The 20,080-nt window shown below is 40.7% G+C and overlaps 1 protein-coding gene across 2 annotated transcripts in view; it reads left to right on the top strand.

Annotated features, from left to right (window-relative positions):
- Positions 1-20,080, top strand: part of LOC120515174 (CD276 antigen homolog) — a 62,418-nt gene that overhangs the window by 8,153 nt on the left and 34,185 nt on the right. For both annotated transcript variants that reach the window (XM_039735934.1, XM_039735929.1), the window contains exons 2-3: positions 11,667-11,726; positions 14,864-15,214. In XM_039735934.1, coding sequence (XP_039591868.1) covers positions 11,678-11,726; positions 14,864-15,214 — 400 coding nt within the window. In that variant the 5' untranslated portion in view covers positions 11,667-11,677. The remainder of the gene's footprint in view (positions 1-11,666; positions 11,727-14,863; positions 15,215-20,080) is intronic.

The following is a 20,080-nucleotide window of genomic DNA, read 5'->3' as shown; positions in this document are numbered from 1 at the left end:
GTGGCTGAGTTCACCAGTGCTTGCTTTCTTTCTCAGGATGAACCAAACTGTAGATTTTGCCACTCGTAATATTGTAGCAGTTTCTCGGATGTTTTTTTTCTGTTTTTGCAGTTTAAGGATGGCTTCTTTCACCTGCATGGAGAGCTCCTTTGACCGCATGTTGTCATCTTCCACATGCAAGCACCACACCTCAAATCAACTCCAGGCCTTTTATCTGCTTAATTGATAAGACATAACGACGGACTTGAACACACCTGCCCATGAAATAGCCTTTGAGTCGATTGTCCAATTACTTTTGAGCCCCTGAAATGAAGGGATTGTGTTCAAAAAATGATTTAGTTGCCTCACATTTTTATGTAATCGTTTTGTTCACCCACTGAATTAAAGCTGAAAGTCTGCACTTTAACTGCATCTGAGTTGTTTCATTTAAAATTCATTGTGGTAATGTACAGAACCAAAATGAGAAAAAAGTTGTCTCTGTCCAAATATTTATGGACCTAACTGTATGTATATATTGTATATGTTGTCACAATAAGAGACTCCAGACATCGCAAGAAGGTTTGGGGCAGCCACCCGTATATTGTTGTCCAGGCTGAAAAAGTTATGAAAATTGCACAGGGTAGTTTACACTACTGAGTCTAAGACAGAACTGATCACCAGAGGAAGGAGAGTGATGTCGTCCACGGGGCCGGGACCGGAAGTATCTTCCTCTGAGTTTCGGCACCTGGTGGGATTTCCCGGGAACGGTCTGTAGGGACCTGAGAAAGAGAGTCAGTGTACCCCTCCGCCTCCTGGTCAGACAAGTTGTTACGGTTAAATAAGCCCTTCAGCTGCCTCCCACTCGCACGTGTGTGACAATGTACATCTTGATTACATTCACGTTCTTTCTGTAAGTAGGAGTATTTTTCTCCTTTTCTTTTCTTTTTTTTTCTGCATAAGCTCAGTTTCATTACAGTTGAAGTTGTTCTGTTGTAGCCCTGTTTAAATTATTATTTGTTTATTCATTCAGGGTTTTTTTATGTGGGATGTTCTAAAGGGGAATATGTACAGAGTTATGTTTGGATTTATCCAATATATTTGCTTCATTGAATGGTCTGGGTGGTTTTAATCTCTTTTTAAAAGGGACACCATTTAAAAAAGGGATCAAATTAGGGCTAAGGTTCCATCCTTTTCCAAATCTATTAGACACAAACTCTTACTAAGGGTAGGAGGTTTGTGTATGTGTCATAGACCTTGCATAGTAATTAGAGGAACTTGCTATAGCTTGGTATCGTCTGCAGAGTTAACCAGCTTGTTATTTATATTCCTGTCCAAATCATTCAGTCAGTCAGACAGTCATTTCCCAATTTGCTATATCCTAACTACAGGCTCACGGGGGTCCGCTGGAGCCATTCCCAGCCAGCACAGGACGCAAAGCAGGAAAAAATCCCCCGGGCAGGGCGCCAGCCCACCACAGGGCACACACACACACCAAGTACACACTAGGGACAATTTAGGCTCACCAATGAACCTAACCAGCATGTCTTTGGACTCTGGCAGGAAACCAATGCAGACATGAGGAGAACATACAAACTCCACGCTGGGAGGACCCGGGAAGAGAACCCAGGCCTTCTTACTGCAAGGCAGCAAAGCTACCACTGTGCCATCGTGCCACCCAAATCATTCATATATATTAATAACATGCAGACACATTAATATGTAGACAACAACTCCACGAGACAATAAATGTGTTTCAGTGCACTGACATCCCATCCAGTGTTGGTTTATCCCTTTCATGTGACTGTGCCAGGATGATCTCCAGGGTCTTGCCACACTGCAATGGAAAACAAAAGGTTGACAAACATGGATGGGTGGGTACTTGTGATGATAACACTTGAACTGTCTTCCTCCCTAATGTCAGCCTCATTCCCCATCTCTAACCTCACTGGGCCACCTGGGAAAGCTTTTAACCCTAATGCTGGTGATGCCCCTGGCTCTGGTCCTTGAATCACAGGTTGGGGTTCTGCGTTTGATTCCAGGGATGACAAGCGTCATCTACAGGCTTCTAGGTAAAAACACTGCTGGATTCTGATTAGTCTTGGGAACAGAGCAATGGTGTCGAAAATCATCCAGTCTGTCTGAGCTCCACAGTCTTAAAAATAAGGGTGAGCCATTTTCAGTTGTCCAAAGAACCATCCACATGAAGCTTCCAGAAAGATCCTTTACTTATTTAGATCTATAAATCACCACAAATAGATGATAACAGATTTGTGAAATTCTAATGTGTTCATGATTTCAAAAATGTTTGTGATGTGCCATCTTTTGGAATGACAGAGACATGGCAACCAGTAGAACACATAGATACACAGACACTTTACTTTTTATTAAGGCGAATGATCAGTGGGTGGCATTAATGCTACAAACAACACTATTTAGCAGCAATTTACACCACACGGTTAAGGAATGTACAAACATAATTATTATAAACATTATTATTAAATTAAATGTTCTTGGTTTAACATACTTTATAAGAATTGTATAAACAATTAGCATTATCAGAAATGTAATAACCTTACCTATTTGATTTTTACTTGTTTCACTTTAACAGAATTTACTCACTTAGACAAGACGCTGGTATAAAACAAAGGGTTTTTATTTATTTTTTTTTTATTATTTTTAATTTTATTGTAATCATTCCATACAAATAAATTAATTTTTATAAAAAAAATAGGATAGAAAACAAGTCGCCCCCCACCCCTGAGAGAAAGAGCATGGCCAACTGAGTTTAATAGGCCAATAGAGATGGATGGAGAAGAAAAAGAATTGTGGAGATAATTGCTTCATCGGTGCCTTAAGCGCTTATTTTATTTTATTTATTTATTTTATATTTCATTCTAAAATATTATTGATTAGATCCTGCCAGGTCTTGAAAAATTTCTGTACAGATCCTCTAATTGAATATTTGATTTTTTCCAATTTTAAATAATATAAAACATCAGTTTCCCACTGACTTATAAGAGGAGAGTTAGGATTCTTCCAGTTTAGCAAAATAAGTCTGCGTGCCAAAAGTGAAGTAAAGGCAATCACAGTTTGTTTGTCCTTCTCCACTTTAAACCCATCTGGAAGAACACCAAACACAGCTGTTAATGGGTTAGGAGGGATTATGAGACCGAGGCTGTCTGAGAGGTAATTAAACATTTTGGTCCAAAATAATGTTCATTTGGTGCAGGCCCAGAACATGTGACCCAGTAAAGCTGGAACTTGGTTGCAGTGTTTGCAGGTTGGATCTCAACCTGGAAACATTTTGGAGTGTTTTAGGCGAGACAGATGTGCTCGATATATAATTTTAAGTTGAATAATTGTATGCTTTGCGCATATGGAGCTCGAGTGAATTCTCTGCATTGCTGCCTTCCGTTCCTTTTCTGATATATTGACTAAGAGATCTTTTTCCCATTGTCCTCTTGGATCTTTGAATGGGAGGGACTGTAAAATAATTTTTATATACTGCTGAGATTATGTCTAAGTCCTCAACATTGAGCAATATTTTTTCCAGCATGGACGAAGGTGCAAGATGAGGAAAATCGGCAGGTTCTGATTAACAAAGTTCCTAATTTGAAGATAGTGAAAGAAATGTGTGTGCCTGGAAAGTTAAATTTTGATTGTAATTGTTCATAGGATGTGAGAAAGAGAAAACTGAAATGATTATAAGTATTTAACTCTCAATACCAATAACTGTAATTTGCATTAAGCATGATGCAGAGAGCTATATAATTTGTTATTTCTATATGATTATTTATCATATATATAAAGAATTAAGATTGTGTACAGTTTAAGGATGTACTAAATTAACTTTTAAGATAGCTTTTGATATGGTATAACCAATTATTATGTGTGATGATCATTATGTACGAAATGTAAGTTATAATAAGATTCTTAAATTGTAACTGCCACATAGCCATTGAAGTGTTGTAACCCTGATGGTGCAGAAGAATAAGGAAGTACATGTTTTGCAAAGTGTTGTCTCTGTAACTGTCTTACTAAATTAGCCCTAGCTGAATTGCATAGCCTAACCTGGGTAGGAAGCCTGGGACTATGGATATGCCATAGACGACCATGTACTTCTCCAATACTGATCTGATGTGTCACCTTAAGCTACTTGCAAACTCTGCATGACCTCAGATTGAACTGCCATACTTAATCTTTTTGTTTAGTAAACAAACTGGTATAAAATTGAGCCAACTCCTTCTTTCTTTAGGCTATCTGATCTAACTGTCAGTGGAACTGGCTGCCAGGGGCTGCATAGTCTCTCTGCCACCTAGAATAAAGAAATTGCTTTTTTACTTTTTATTGGTGTCGGCCTGCTGTTGTCTCGACTTTCGTCCTATCGTCCACAGATGCAAAGATGTTGTCTATTTAAAGATCTCTGAGCAATTTAATCCCAAATCTTTTCCAGATATTAAAAACTGCATGTTTGCGAGGGTTGAAAGAGGTGGTTCTCATGCAGAGGTACCAAAGATAAAAGATTCTCCATCTTAAAATGCTTTCTACATTGGTTCATATTCTGAGTGAGTGAAGTACAATTGGGTTGTTAGTATATTGGCGATAACTTGTATTCATTGGGGCACAAAGTAGGGAATATAAAGAAGTACTGCAGGATTTTATTTCTATTGCGGACCAGGCCTGTGTATGTTCATCTGTTTGTGTCCAGGTTTTTATAGCTTGTATGTTTGCTGCCCAGTAAAAAAACTGGAAATTAGGTAGAGCCATGCCACCTTCTGTCTTAAGTCTTTGAAGGGTCGCTCTTTGGATGCGGGGATGTTTTAAGTTCCAAAAAAATGAGGTTATGGTTGAATCTAATTGCTTAAAAAATGATTTATTGATGTACTAGCTGTACCCGGCCACGCGTTGCTGTGGCAGAGTCTGGTTAAATGGAAAGAGAAAGCGCCCGTTTCTAATATGTTTAATTTCACAATGCTTGTGGGTATACAATATTTTTTCTTGTTCCATTGTCTGTGCAGATATAGAGATTGTCTGGTTTGCCGACTCTAGAACACGCAACATATAATGTCCATGTGAGAAGTAATCCGTGTCTAGATCTAAGCCGGACAATTCTAAAGATTGGCCCTGAGCTTTGTTGATGGTGATTGCAAACGTAAATCGAATTGAGAATTGCACTTTCTTAAATTGAAATGGCATATCCATTGGAATCATCGGAATGCGAAGAATGAGGACATCTTCACCTTTGAAAGGTCCTGTCAAGATTGCTGCTTCTACGACGTTTCTCATCAATTTTTTTACTTCAAGCCGCGTGCCATTGAAAAGCTTTGGCTGGTTAATATTTTGCAACATGTTAATTGGCACGACGATTTTCAATTGCAGAACGTGCGATGGCATCCCTGGCAGATATTTGGTTTGAATATTGGGAAATACTTTTTCAACCAATTCTTCTTTTGACGTCACTAAATTGCAGAAGTTATGAGGCAATGAAATTCGTCCTGAGGTCAGATCAACCGGCACCTTTCCGTTCCCAGTTTCCAGCAATCGATGTTAGAATATCTCAGCTGATAGATGGTTTTGCAGCTGGACACGCATATTTGTAGTTAATTTGGATGTCTTTACGTGTCGCCACAAAGTAGAGTATTTCAGGCAAGCATTTATTTCGCCCGCTGGTGTCAAACAAGCAATTAAAGGTAATGTTTGCCTGAAATATCCTGCAAGCAATATTAATGTGTTCCCAAATGATCTGATGTTTCCACGCAAATTTTGCAATGATCGATCAAGAGCCTCGAGCGATTTTTTGTGTGCCATTGTGCATTCATCCCAAACAATTAGTTTGTATTTCTGCAATACTTTTCCCATGCCAGATGCTTTGGAAATGTTGCACGTGGGAGTTTCAATGAATTGCATGTTCAATGGCAATTTCAAAGCGGAATGAGCAGTTCTTCCACCTGGTAGCAATGTCGCAGTTGAAATATTTAGTGTAGCGTGTGTTGCTTTTATGTCCAACAGATGGAGCTGTTTTTAAAAAAAATTGTGTTTTTGCCTGTCACAGGTGTGACATCTATATAATAGTAGGTAAATAAAAACACGCGCGTATTCGAATGCAACATTGTGTCAAAATTTCAAAGCAATCGGTGAAGAACTGTCGGAGATTTAAGATTTTGAACAAACGAACATTTACATTTTTAGTTATATAATATATAGAATATATTGGAATGTTTTGAAATAAAAAAAGAAGCTTAGAAAGAGCTTTATGTTTACTTGTGACATTTACCCTGAGGTATTAAACTGATCTGCAATGATAAAAGATAGAGTGTCTAATCTAATATTGTATACTTTAGAATTCACTGGAAAGAGCACACTTTTATTCAGATTAATTCTGAGACCAGAGATCTTTTGAAATTCTCTAAGTGCTGTTAAGACTGCAGTCACAGTATTTTGTGGGTCTGATGTATACAGTACCATATCATCTGCATATTGAGAAATTTTCTGTTCCAGTCCAGATTATTTTTCTTGAGCAGGGGTTTAACTACAGCAGTCTTTAAGGGGTGTGTGGCACTCCTGATGTCTCTCTATTGTATAAAAAAAGCTTTGGATGAGACAAGACTTTTTAAAAAGATTTTTTCAATTCTCACGAGAAGAGACTTTGGCCATGAGAAATTTTTGAAGTCCCGCCTTCCTCTCAACCATATTCAACCACACACACGGAACTATCAACTCTCATTCGTGTGAATGCTTTTGACAGACACATATCCTGTTCTCTTAGCTCTTATAAGTTTTAACGCTTTCCTCACTTTAAGTTCCCAATTAAAGAATAAGTATTATGTCCAAATCTTATTGAAGAACTTCATCATGAATGATTATCAACAGAAAAAATGAGTACACAGGCAATCTTAGCACAGAAAAACGAAAAAGTCAAACGAATTAATACCAAAAATGTCGATCGGTTACATAGTGTGATGGACAGCAGGCCACTTAACCCGGCCAACACACCCAGGATGCTCGATGGCACTGTCCCTGCAACTTTGCGGTTCCTCGGATTCCCGCAGGGCACTATGGATGATGGGGTTTGGCTTAACAGCCCTGCTGGGTACCGTGGGTGCCACCAGGTGACGCTGCAGGGAGACGCAGGGATTTCTACTTCTCAAATAGCCCAGAAAGGAAGAAAAATACAATTCTCCATCTGCCCCATTTTTACAGTCAAGGACTATCAAAATGACTGGTGGAGATCCAGCAATAGAGCCGGAGTTGCGAGGGAGTGAAACACAACTTGCTGGGAGGAGAGGAGGAAATGTATTGTATTGATTTGTGGTGTGTTTGGTGGATATGGTGCTTTGGAGGCACTATATTGAAAAAAAGATTAAAAATCTGATTAGTGCTTTTAAGCTTGTGTCCGGAGCATCTGTCTGTTGGGTTTCACGGGACAACAGCACGCCCTATCATCCACAATGGCAAATTGGTTAAATGCATATCAATAGACTCTGCTGAAACTGTAGGTGGTGATCGTGTGGAAGATGAAAATATCAACTTACAATATCCAGAAGAATTACTGTAGAAAGAAGGATGTATCCGAGAAAGATAATGTAGTACATCTTCCGTGGATAACGTTAGAATTCGAAAAAGCTATTTTATTTAATAGAGAGAAAGAAATGGAATTCAATCACAGGCAGTTATATGTTGCATTGTCACTATGAAATTCCAAACACGTAATCAAAATTCAATGCGATATTTCATTAATTTAATTTAAAAAATTGTTTTAACTGAAGTATTACAGTAAAAGTTTAAGTTTAAAAAAGTTTTTGCATGTTAATTTCAAAGCCAAACAGAATGAAAACGTATTAAGCAACAAATAACTCTAACACAACATGAAATATAATTTACTTCCTGTCTTGCTATATGGTTGTGAGACATGGACGCTATCCAGTGAGCTGAGATGAAGACTGGACTCCTTGAGTGCTGTGTCTCTTCGGAGAATCCTTGGGTACCACTGGTTTGACTTTGTGTCCAATGAGCAGTTGCTAATGGAGTCCCGAATGAGGCACATTATCTGCATTGTGAGGGAGCGTCAGTTACAGCACTATGGCCAAGTGGTGAGATTCCCAGCGGGTGATCCAGCACACAGCATCCTTATTGTTGGGGACCCAAGTGGCTGGACCAGGCCATAGGGTTGCCCACATAACACCTGGCTGCAGCAGATAGATGGTCATTTCCGGAGGGTGGGACTGGACCGTGTGTCTACCTGGGGGATTGCCATCCGGGATCCCAAGCTGTTTCGTCATGTGGTGGGTCTGGCAACGCACTGTACCAGTGCATGCTCCCTAACTTGACTTGATTGGAAACTTTCCTTTCTTACCGGACCAGCTGCTGTCTGCTATGCATTGAGACTCTTACAGGCTGCTGCCATTCAAATGTCTAGCCACACCCAGCTTGCCACATCTCAAGTGATTAGACCCGCCCACTCACAGACTACCATCTTTTTGTTACTCCTGCCTGTTTCTGCAATCAATTCAAATATTTTCTTTCTTCAATAATGGACAGTGACTGATTTTGTATACTTTAATATGTTTATAAGTTTATTTTCAGGGATTCCCTACCAACACAATTTTGGTTTTCAGACCTTTAATGGGTTCCTGGGGTTAAATAAAGGGGTCTTGGTTCCATCCTTATTACCATTCTCTTCACCAACCAATCACACAAGTATGTGTTTGGGAAGGCAGCAGAACAGACAGACAAAAATAGTTACATTTATACTGTGCCATACTATGTGAAGAGCTAACCAGGTTTCTACAATTCCAAGGAATTCTTCAATGAGAAAATTAAAAATATAAGATCCCAGATCTCAGCATCACAGTACAAACCAAATACTAGCTTAGCAGACCCTGCCACACATTGCATTCAGCACTTTAGTAATTTTAATCCTGTAACTGAGTAGAAAGTCTTAACTTTAATTTCTAAAATGAAGCCCACTACTTGTTCCCTAGATCCAGTGCCAACAAAACTAGTGAAAAGTGCAATGGATGTTCTTGCAGTGCCTATTCTAAACATTATCAATAGTTCATTATTGCATGGCACATTACCTGATGCACTAAAAGTGTCAGTCATTAAACTATTACTTAAAAAGTCAGACCTAGACCCACACATATTAAATAATTATAGGCCTATTTCAAATTTACCCTTTCTCTCTAAAATGCTAGAAAAAGTTGTCGCCAATCAGCTTCAGTCACACCTTACGCATTACAATTTATTTGAGAAATTCCGGTTTGGTTTCCGCACTGGTCATAGTACAGAAACGGCACTAACACGGGTTGTAAACGATACTCTTAATATCCTCTGATGAAGGAAACTCCACTGTAATTATGTTGTTGGACTTAAGTGCAGCATTTGACACCATTGACCATTCTATTTTACTGCACAGGCTAGAAAACGATGTTGGGCTTACAGGCCCCATGCTCGTTTGGTTCAGTTCTTATTTATCAAATCTATTCCAGTATGTACAGAAATGTGCTGACAGGACTCCATCATTATACACAGAAGTTCAATATGGTGTCCCGCATGGCTCAGTACTGGGACCTTTACTGTTTTCACTTTACATGCTTCCACTGGGATCTCTCATTAGGAAACATAATGTTAATTTTCACTCGTATGCAGATGACACCCAGTTATACCTTTCATTTAAATCAAATGAAGTTTCTCCAATATTGTCTTTAATTAGTTATGTTAGTGAATTGAAGGAGTGGATGGATGAGAACTACTTATCTTTAAACACTGATAAAACAGAGATGTTAATTGTTGGAGGGAATGACGCTGATCACAGCAACATTTTGTCATCATTTAACTCAGTTGAAATCCCCATTAATTTTACTGAATCAGCCCGCAATCTAGGAGTTATCTTTGACTCTAGCAAGTCATTTAAAGCGCATATTACAAAACTGTCCAAATCATGTTTCTTCCGTCTTAAAAATCTTGAGAATTTAAGGCGTTTTCTAAATAGGATTCTGAGAAATTAATTCATGCCTTGATTTCTAGTAGAATTGACTACTGCAATGCGGTGTTCACTGGATGTTTAAACTGTTCTTTATACAGCCTCCAGTTAATCCAAAATGCTGCTGCAAGAATTATTACAAGAACAAGAAAATACAAACACATAACTCTAGTTTCTAAATCCTTACACTGGCTCCCGGTTAAGTTTAGGGCAGATTTTAAAATCCTCCTTTTAACATATAAAGCATTAAATGGCCAAGGACCGGCTTACTTGTCTGAACTTATCATGACTTACAAACCAGAGCGCACATTAAGATCTCAGGATGCCGGTCTTCTTATAATTCTACTATAAGAGATGCCCCTTCGGTCTCAGCCTTTAAATCCCGGCTGAAGACTCACTACTTCAGTTCAGCACACCCTGACTAGAGCTGCTGATTAACTCTACAGACTGCATCTCTGTTGTCAGTCATTAGCACTAAAACATAAGCAATATGATAGTTATGACTTGTTACTGACCCTCACCTATTCTGTTTCTCTTCTCGGTACTCAAATGTGGCACTTGGTGCCCACGGCCCACCTGCCAAGTTGTTTTGCCTGCCTAAGGTAAAGTCATCCCTGATGGAAGATCACTGCAATCATGGGATAGAGGGGTCCTTTCATCGGATTGGCTGGCCCAGCACTGTTTCAGCTGTGGAATGGCCAAATGGGGGAGGCAGCTTGATGGCTGAGGTCTCCAGGACTCTAAACAATTTCAAATTCATATTATGTGATATCATCTACTGTTAAATTCTGCTCCTTACTTGTAAAATGTTTATTTCTATACTGTATTGAGGATTTGTTCTGTATATTGTATTGTATTGACCCCCTTCTCTTTGACACCCACTGCACGCCCAACCTACCTGGAAAGGGGTCTCTCTTTGAACTGCCTTTCCCAAGGTTTCTTTCATTTTTTCCCGACAAGGGTTTTTTGGGAGTTTTTTCTTGTCTTCTTAGAGAGTCAAGGCTGGGGGGCTGTCAAGAGGCAGGGCCTGTTAAAGCCATTATGGCACTTCTTGTGTGATTTTGGGCTACACAAAAATAAATTGTATTGTATTGTATTGTACAAGTGCAGAATGAAGTGCTTGCCTGCATCTGGTTAATTCTTTGTAGAAGGGACTCATTTCAGAGGTTGGGATTGAATTTGCAACATATGTTTAGACACAAATGAATTTTCATAAAGTCCAAGAGTATTAAACTTCTTCTCTGACTACTATGTTTGTGACTTTTGCAAATATTAACAAATCGATTACTGTGAGTGTTCACAATCCATTGCCTTGTAGGTTAAGTGTGCAGGATTTCACTGCAGGCCTTACTTAAAAGCTTAGTCTGCTCCTGGCCTTCACACTTTGACGATGGTTCTACTTAAAGCTTCAATGGCTGACTTGTTCTGTCCTGACAGCATCTCTCAGATTCTACAGAGAACTTGACAGACTGATATTGGTGACACACGATTGTAATGTATAGAGGGGGATATGCCTGGGAGCCATCACCCGACATGGGTCACATTGTTTCAGATTTCCTGAGGCAGGCCAGCCATGTTACATTTGAGGATACCCAGTGAATCTCAACTGTTGTCACTTTCAGGGACAGTTTTACTTGACAAATGCCTAAAAACTTCACCAGCAGATTACTGATTGTCTCTTCAACTTCTCGTATGTCTTTTTCAGGTTCTAAAATCATGCTATCCACATTTCTGCTCGGATTGTTCTTGCTGATGTCTGGTCAAGGTGAGCAAAAAAAAAAAAGACTTCCTTAACACTTTTACTTGAAGAGGGAAATATGTGTGGGGGTTTAAATAATCTGTTCAAAAATTAAAGGATCACTTTTTAATCAGAGTATAGCATCAAGTCAATGAAACCTCTGAGATATTGATCTGGTCAGTTAAGTAACAGAGAGGCTTGTTAATCAGTTTCAGCTGCTTTGGTGCACTAGAGGGGCAACAATGAGACGACCCCCGAAACAGGAGTGAATGGTTTAACAGATGGAGGGAGGTCACTGACATTTTTCCCTCCTCATCTGTTTTGTCACTTGTTCTGCATTTGGCTACAGTCAGTGTCACTACTGGTAGCATGAGGCCATACCTGGACCCTACAGAGCTGGCACAGGTAGTCCAACTTCTCCAGGATATCACATCAATACCACGTGGCATTGCCGGAAGGTTTGCTGTGTCTCCCAGCACAGTCTCAAGGGCATGGAGGAGATTCCAGGACACAGGCAGTTACTCTAGGAGATCTGGGCAGGGCCCCTCGTAGAAGGTCCTTAACCCTTCAGCAAGACTGCTATCCGCTCCTTGGGCAAGGAGGAGTAGGATGAGCACTGCCAGAGCCTACAAAATGACCTCCAGCAGGCCAGCCACTGGTGTGAATGTCTCTGACCAAACAATCAGAAACAGACTTCATGAGGGTGGCCTGAGGGCCCAACGTCCTCCAGTGGGGTCTATGCTCACTGCCCAGCACCGTGGAGCTCGATTGGCATTTTCCATAGAATACCAGAATTGGCAGGTCCACCACTGGTGGGCGCCCTGTGCTTTCATATATTAGAGCAGGTTCACCCTGAGCACATGTGACAGATGTGAAAGGTTCTGGAGAAGCCTTGGAGAATGGTATGCTGCCTGTGACATCATTCAGCATGACTGGTTTGGTGGTGAGTCAGTGATGGTATATCTGGGGAGGCACATCCATGGAGGGATGCACAGACCTCTACAGACTAGACAACGGCACCTTGACTGCCATTAGGTATAGGGATGAAATCCTTGGACCTATTGTCAGACCCTATGCTGGTGCAGTGGGTCCTGGGTTCCTCCTGGTGCATGACAATGCCCGACCTCATGTGGTGAGAGGATGAAGGAATTGATTCCATTGACTGACCCCATCCACACTCACTCACCTGACCTCAATCCAATAGAACACCTCTGGGATATTATGTTTTGGTCCATCTGGCGCCACCAGGTTGCACCTCAGACTGCCCAGGAGCTCAGTGATGCTCTGGTCCAGATCTGGGAGGAGATCCCCTAGGACACCATCCGTCGTCTCATTAGGAGCATGCATACAACCTACTGAGTATAATTTGGAGTTGCTGGAATGAAATTTCAGCAAAATGGATGTGCCTGCATGCCGCATCATTTTTTCACTTTTAGGTGTCTTTGAATTCAGCCCTCTGTAGGTTGATCATTTTCATCAAACAATGTGGCATCATTCCATTCCTCACACATCACCATATCAGGCCATAGCAGTAGAGATATCCAGCAGGACTTTTTCCCCATTGAGATCTGATGTGTTTTCAAAGTGTTCCTTTAATTTGTTTGAGCAGTATACATGTGCATAGTGGGCAGTAGCAGGTGGTGAAAAGACACAATGGAACATGAGTGGAAATGACACAGGAACCATGTCATTTTATATATTCATATATTCCATAGTTGAATGAACTTTATTACAACACATATTGCAGTTCAGGTTCTTTAAAGACCTCTGTAACTAACAAAGACTACACCTGAGTGACAGGTCTGAAATGAACATGGGGATAGGCTAAAGGGCAGGGAGTCATCAAGACCATTCACATATTATATAGCATCAGTCTATCTATCTATCTATCTATCTATCTATCTATCTATCTATCTATCTATCTATCTATCTATCTATCTATCTATCTATCTATCTATCTATCTATCTATCTATCTATCTCATGTAGTCTGCAAGTCTTTTCAGTAACATGAATGCCAGCATCCAAAGCAGAACATTGCCCAGAGCATCACACTGCCTCCGCATTCAACTGCCATTTCTTCCCTGGGTAAATGATGCTTACCTACCCAGATGTCCAAATGATCTAAAAGAAAATGTGATTCATTAGACCAGGTCACCTTTCAGTGGTGGACAGGGGTCAGTATTGGCACTCTGACCAGTCTGTGGCTACGCACCAAGCTGCACCCTTGGGTGTCCATGACCATGTCAGTGGTCTACTGGTTGTCCTAGCTTGGACCAATTTTTACCTTTGGTACTAACCACTGCATACCAAGAACAATCGTTAGTTTTGCAGGCAAAATATACAGTACAGAGATAATTTAAAATAATTGTAACTGTTCCATTCAATGGGGGTGTTTATTAAACTCTAATAAACTGTACATTAAAACTGTAACAATCTTTTTACACATTTTTACTGTTATAATGCCTGGCAAAAGAAGGCCCGCTGCTATAGCCTTGCTCTGTCCTCCTCCTTATTGTGCTACTGCCATCAGTGTATCTGATTGCCCCTTCACACTGTCATACTTGTTGTCAACCCTCAGCTCCTGCATGGGGTTATTTATCCTCTCTCTGAAAGTCTCTACCTGTCGTCTTGAACGTTCTCTAGGCTAGAAAAATTCACAGATCCCTCCGTATTCCCTTCTAATGTGTTACTGTCATTCAAGCACTTAGTCGCACCAGTCTGAAGAGCAGTCTGTCAGCTTTGACATGACCCTGTTTTAAGACAAAGTAAAAATACACGTCAAAGACCCAGTCAAATAAGTGCTTTACAAAAAAATGTTCTTAGCACCAAGTCCACACTGAATGTTACCTGAAAGTGTGTCACCTATAATTTCCAGCCTCAAAACTTTAATGTGTTCCTGTGTGAGTTCTTCACAGGCATTTTCTTCATGGACTCAATGCTCAGTCATAAACTACTAACAGCATCAACGTCAGCATTTTGTCTGGCATCCAGAAGTGTCTTGACAAAGCAATTGATTGTGGTAGAGTTTAGAGGAAATGTCTAGTAACTAGTAGAAGAAATTGCCCAAGAGGAAAGGAGCTGTAACAGGGCAGAGGGGCCATAGGTGACATAGTCCAAGGGTCCCAGGTGAGCCATCAAAGCTGATTTTTCTTTTTTGTTCCAGAGTTGGACTCAGGTGATAAAGTGGCAGAGGTCACGGCCATGGAGGGCTCCACTGTCATTCTGAACTGCAGTTTTCCAGTGAAGGGCAGCACGTCAATTTCATTGGAGCTACTTGATTGGCTCTTCAACAACACCACAGTGGTCCACAGGCACGAGAAGGGCGCGGATGATCACAAGCATCAACATGAGCACTTTAGGGGAAGAACAGAGTTGTTTATGAGGGAGCTGCCAAGTGGAAACTTTTCATTGCTTTTGAAGGATGTCAAGCTGGATGACACTGGACTGTACACGTGTCAGGCTTATATGTCTACTGAGCACTCGACAAATAATTGTCAACTTCAAGTCGTCAAACGTAAGACTCCCTTGCTTAGAGTTTCATGGCCTATTTTATGTGAGATTATGGGTTGGGGTGTGCAAGGTTGTTAACCAACCCCTTATCAAGTGGGGTCATTTTTGCTAAATCGCTTGTAATTCGACCTCTCCAAATTAGAATCATTGCTGTTATTGAACTATCTGGAGTATAAACACATGTTTGGTCTCTTTGTAAAGGTAACATTCTCCAGTTTCACCCTTAGTAGTCAGAATCACTGTAGGTGTGACTGATCAAAAGTTATGCACATTAGAACTCACAAAAAAAACTAATTTTTTTGTTCTCGCCTAAGTTTGTTTATGAAAATAAAGGAAAATAAAGCTGCAGTAGGTAGGTGGGGACAGAAACACACTATGTACCAACAGAATAACTTGTTGACTACTCACATTTCAAATTTGAAAAGAATACCTGTAAAAATGACATTTTTACACCAGTTTTTATGTGGGCATGCCCAGGGGCTTTTTAGAGGGACCATTATCCACATTTTGGAACATATGGAGAAAGTGTAATAACGTTTGAATGCTTCAACCCACAGATATCAATGAGGGCTCTACTGAAAGCTTACACCTAAAGGAATCTATATCTACACACAGTGTCACTCTATTAGTTATAAAAATAATAAAAACAATAAAAAATACACATTTCTATGTAAAAATAGTCAATACAAGTCTTATGGGCCAAAAATATATTTATATTTTTAATTTTTTACTTTTTATTTTTATAAAATGCACACAAACTATATACATTTCTTTTACAAACTGTTACAACACAGCTCAGCGTTTTTCCATGTGCCACTTGATGGCAGCAATCACTAGCAAGCAGAAAGCACAAGGCGTGGCACATGTCGCTCTCTGCCATTAGCGTCTATGGGCGATTGAATACTTTCACGCGCGTACATGCATCTATTATTTAATCGAGCGTTTATTTACGTTTATCTACTTTATTCATATTTAAAATGCGAAAAACTTGGCGAAATCACAATAAACAACCACGCACCAACTCTGCAGACTGGCACAAATGCCACCTTTGCGCAGCTCCGATCGTTTTGTTTACAAGTTAGTATGGCAAGTTACATATCAAAATGCTCGGCTGCTCATTGGCTGTAAGTTTTGAGTGTCAGTCACAGTGTCCAATCAAACTGGTAGATTCTACCAGCGTTTGGAGTTTTACGTCATCCTTCAGCTGTCTGTGACACTCGTTGGCTATACGAGGTGCCAGTCAACCCCAGACCCGTCGTAATTGGCCAACTTAGGTGTCGATCAGAAGCTAACACTTCCGTGTTTCATGCGGTAGCATGGTTATCGCCGACAGAAACAAATTACGTCTGATATGATCAATATAAATGAAAAAAAATTACGTAGGTGGTCTCAAGTTATGAAACGTTTTCTGGAGTTTTTGTCCCTTTGAGGATATATCGTGTGTTTTGGACCTAAATCGTTTTACTGGATTATATTCGCTGGAGCCTTATGGACACAATGGGATCAATACTGCTCGGAAATATTGATGTTTGACTTGCAGGGGGTCTTCAAAGGTAGGGAAAGTCAACTCTTAAAAGTATGTACTTCTCTGTAAAAAAGGCTTTAGTGTCAGTGCTGTGGTTGTTGTGTGTCAAAATGGTTTATATCATCGGTAAGACGAGACTTTGAAGTTTCATTTGATGGGTAGTATGTCGAGATGCATGGCAGATGGGCATGCACACATTACTGTAACGTTTTTAAAACGCTGTTATGTCCCGGGACCGGTACGGGTGCGCGTTAAGGGGTTTTAAGAACAAACAGATTTATTTGGGGAAAAGAGTTAAAAAATAAAACAAACAGCAAGGAGACTGAATGACCACCAGAGGAGACCGAGCTACAAATTTGGGTGAGACTGGAAGTATGGTAGATAAAGAACTGCTGGCAAAGAAAGGGCTGTTAATGAATAAGGGACCCAGAGGAAGTGTAGTAAAGTTACTTGGATGAAGGATTCATTTGCATGTTAGCATGTGCCTGTACAAAAGTTGGAACCCCATAATGTAGGAAGTTCCTTCCTGATTGAAGCAGTGAACATTGCGATTGTGGTAATGCGTGAGCCCAGTGCAAGGAACTGGAGATGTGTCAGCTGTGCTTGGCTCTAGAAATCCTGCAGACAAGAAAAATGATGCTGCAGATATTGGAGGTCATCCTTTTTCATCTTTCCATTTTAGCGACCATCTGGTTGTTCTGTGGGAGTGATGGTAAAGGTGATAGTGTCTGCAGTAAAACCTCCAAAAATCTCTTGGATGGACTCTGGGATTGTGTGGAGGTGTGGTCCAGTGGTTCTCAATCTGTGGGGCGCGAAGTAACAAAAAGGGGGGCGCGAAGATGTGAAAAAAGAAAACAAGAATCGAAAATATGAAAAATACATCCATTGAAACCAAAACAAATTAACTTAAACTACATTCTGATACTAGAACAATAAATGTAGAGTTAGATAAATGTCGATAAAAGTTAAGTAGGTATTATAAAATATGCATCTATGATATATCATTAATTAAAAAAGATCAAATTGGCATTAGTGGGCTCCTTTCAAAAAAACATTAGGGGGGCGCGATTAAAACTGTTATGAAAACTCAGGTCGCAAATACTTAAAGGATGAGAAACGCTGGTCTAGTCAATGGCTTGTTTTTATTTTTGTGCTTAGCTTTTCTTTATGAGAACTGTTTTCTTTCAATAGCTTTCAAAAGGAAAGAAGTAAAAGAATCAGATTCTCATTTATTTATTTGTTTGTTTAATCATTTATTTATTTGTTTACCTTTTTGCACTTTAATATTTTTGAAGGTGTCATTGCACTTTGAACATTTTTTATAGATTATTGATTGTTTGACTCAGGACCGGAATTGTTTTTATATATTCTGTGCCTGTCTCTCTCTACCACCCTGGTTTTAGCCCTTTTCATGAAATACAAGATTCCTGGGATGTAAATATGCTGGGGTTCAAGGAGAACAGCACATTATACCTTATTTGTTCCCTGCCTTGCCTGTCTGATTCTGATTTTTCATTATTTAAGAAAATGAATGACATGCAATGGTAAATTGTTTTCAATTATGTGTTAAAGTCAAGAGGTTTGTGGTTACACTAAACGTTTAAAGGACATTTTTGTGAAGTTGCTTCACTTTAATAGACAGCCACATTTTGGCTTGTGCAGGCCAGGAAGCCTGCTTTTCGAGTTAAGGGCCAGGCCATCTGAGGTGAGGCTTTCCTCTGCGGGCCAAACCTGCTGGAGTCCTGTGACGATGCGGGTCCTAGACCATGCTCCCATCACTCTTATGGGAGCTTCTTGAACCCAACACCGTCGGAAATGTAACCAGATGAGCTGGACAATGAGGACACTAAATGAAGCAAAGTGATGGTGCTAAAGGTGCAGAAGTGCTTTAATTACAAAACATTCAAATAGTGTCCAACTAAAGTGCAGTTCATCAAAACATCAATAAATGAATAATCCAAAAAAACAAAAAGTGGATGTTAAAAATAATTGAACCCCAAATAAATAAATCCATAAAAACGAGGTTAAAAACAATGGCTGGAAACTGTCCCTTTTATAAAAACCCAGTGTGTTCTTCCTACTACTTGGCAGCTCCCCTGCTTCTCTTGCAACAGGGGAGTCACCCTACCTGCAGCTGCAGCTGACCTTCCCTTGCTGAACCGGTAGCCTTCCGTCCCCTGGCTCCGTATAGCTGTCGCCGGACCGAGACTCAGGTTCCCCAGAGACCAGGGCGCTCATGTTGGGGCTCACACTCCCAAGCCTTCCTGATTCCCACGGCCTACCGCGGCCTTATACAGTGAGCCAAACACCTTCTGGATCACTCCAGCTCCTGAGATCACTCAGCTGGAGCGACCGCTTCCTGTTTCCCCCACCGAGTGTTGGACAAACATTTATTCCAGGGCTCTCCTTCCAGCTGCCTGCCTCTGCTCAAGTGAGCCTACTCTCACTCGCACCAGCTCTGCACCTCTCCATTCTTCTCTCTTAACCACTGTTCTCTCCCTTTTTCTGATCTCTCCCTCCACAGTTGTGCTCCTTCTATTTATAATGGGGACGTGGCACAGGTGCGGTGAGTAGCAGCTCCCGGCATCAATTACGGACACGAACACTTCCACACCTATGCACTTTAGTGCGGAAACGCCCATGCAAGTATCACACCCGGGAACTGCTCTGGCCACACTACCGCGCCCCCTCTTTAAGCCACGCGTATGCCGATTATTTCCCCTTGGGATTAATAAAGTATCTATCTATCCATCTATCTATCTATTATTTATTTAAAATAGCAAACAGCCATGGACCTCACTTTATCACAAGTCCTGAACTGGCTTTGGTGTATTTTAAGGTTCTTTTTGCTACACTGCACGTTGGCGCAGTGGTAGCGCTGCTGCCTCACAGTTTAGAGACCTGGGTTCGCTTCCCGGGTCCTCTGTGCGTGGAGTTTGCATGTTCTCCCAGTGTCTGCGTGGGTTTCCTCCAGGTGCTCCAGTTTCCTCCCACAGTCCAAAGACATGCAGGTTAGGTGTATTGGCGATTCTAAATTGTTCTTGGTGTGTGTGTGTCCTGCGGTGGGCTGGTGCCCTGCCTGAGGTTTGTTTCCTGGCTTGCGCCCTGTGTTGGCTGGTATTAGCTCCAGCAAACCCCTGTGACCCTGTAGTTAGGATATAGTGTGTTGGATAATGGATGGATGGTATTGCCAAATTGCAACGTATAGTCACACACGCACTTATTCTTTGGGAAAGTATGCACAATCTTTGAAAGTCTACTGGGTACTCAACAAAATAATGGTGACCTTTATACCATTGCACCTATAGCATAATTAAATGCAAGTTCTGAAGCCACACCCTCTAG

Source organism: Polypterus senegalus, chromosome 1, assembly GCF_016835505.1.
Source record: "Polypterus senegalus isolate Bchr_013 chromosome 1, ASM1683550v1, whole genome shotgun sequence".
In the NCBI taxonomy this organism is placed as follows: Eukaryota; Metazoa; Chordata; class Cladistia; order Polypteriformes; family Polypteridae; genus Polypterus; species Polypterus senegalus.
The sequence above is the reverse complement of the archived record's forward strand: the minus strand, read 5'-3'. Positions and strand labels throughout refer to the sequence as shown.